Below are 1,091 nucleotides of genomic sequence, written 5' to 3'. Positions count from 1 at the left end.
AGCCTCACCCGCTCGATCATGCCATTCTCGATGACGGGGACGCCCGACTTGTAGCAGAGCTTGTTCAGGTCCCACGACCTGGGGAGAGAGCGGGGCCGGGCCGGGGCGGGGCCGGGGGTCAGCTCAGCCCAGGCGGCCCCTGCAGGGGAGAGGGGGCGGGGCAAAAGCACCAGGGGCGGAGCCATGGCAGGGCATGGTGCAAGAAGGGCAGAGCCTGGGTAGGGTGTGCTGTTAGGGGGCGGGGCCATGACCAGGTGTGGTGTGAGGGGGCTGGCCCATGGCAGGGTGTGCCGTTAGGGGGCAGAGCCACGGTAGGGTGTGGTGCGAGGGGGCGGAGCCATGGCAGGGCGTGGTGCTAGGGGGCGGAGTCATGGCAGAGTGCAGTGCAAGGGGGCAGGGCATTGGGGCGGAGCATCTGCAGTGTCACACCCAGAGGGCACAGGGCAGGGGGAGCATAGGGTTCTAGAGGTGGAGCCTAAGAGGGGGTGTGGCTTTGAGGCTGGGCCTGGGGATGGGCGGGGCCTGGCAGGCTCCACCCCCGGTGCCCGACTTACTTGCCATAGAGCGAGACGCAGACCTTGCTGGCGGCCAGCGTGGCGCGGAGGTGCAGGCGCAGCGCGTCGGGCGTGAGCAGGTTGGCGCCGGCCGGGCGCGCCGTCTGGATCAGCATCTGTGCCGTGTACGCCGCCTCCTCGCCCAGCTTCTCCCGCGTGTAGCGCAGCTCCTGGCTCACGCGGCTGCCGGCTGCGGGCACAGCGCCGCCCTCAGTGCCTGCCCGGGCCGGGACGCTCCCGGTGCCCCCGCGCAGGCCCCGACGGGCACGCACACATAGATACGGATGCCTGCACACGTGGGCACAGATACTCGCATGCACATGCATCCACATGTAGATACAGATGCTCACACACATGTGCACGCAGACATGCATGCACTCATAGATACACGTGCCCACATATGCACATGGATACAGGCATCCACATGCATGCACACACAGATACAGGCTTGCACACATGGGCACACGACTGCTTCCATGGCATCCCAGCAGCCTGCAGAGACCTCCTCCACCCCGCCCCCCGCAAGGCAGCCCCCAC

The 1,091-nt window shown here is 67.6% G+C and overlaps 1 protein-coding gene across 1 annotated transcript in view; it reads right to left on the bottom strand.

Moving 5' to 3' along the window:
• Nucleotides 1-1,081, bottom strand: part of PTCH2 (patched 2) — a 9,258-nt gene extending 8,177 nt beyond the window's left edge. Inside the window, exons 1-2 of the mRNA XM_025207152.1 lie at nucleotides 555-1,081; nucleotides 9-78 (exon numbers count right to left, since the gene is read on the bottom strand). Of these exons, the coding sequence (XP_025062937.1) occupies nucleotides 9-78; nucleotides 555-1,012 (528 nt within the window). The 5' untranslated portion in view covers nucleotides 1,013-1,081. The remainder of the gene's footprint in view (nucleotides 1-8; nucleotides 79-554) is intronic.
• Nucleotides 1,082-1,091: the final 10 nt, after the last annotated feature.

The sequence above is a fragment of the Alligator sinensis genome, unplaced genomic scaffold (assembly GCF_000455745.1).
Source record: "Alligator sinensis unplaced genomic scaffold, ASM45574v1 scaffold781_1, whole genome shotgun sequence".
Lineage (NCBI taxonomy): Eukaryota > Metazoa > Chordata > Crocodylia > Alligatoridae > Alligator > Alligator sinensis.
Note: the sequence above shows the minus strand (reverse complement) of the source record. Positions and strands in the feature narration are given on the sequence as shown.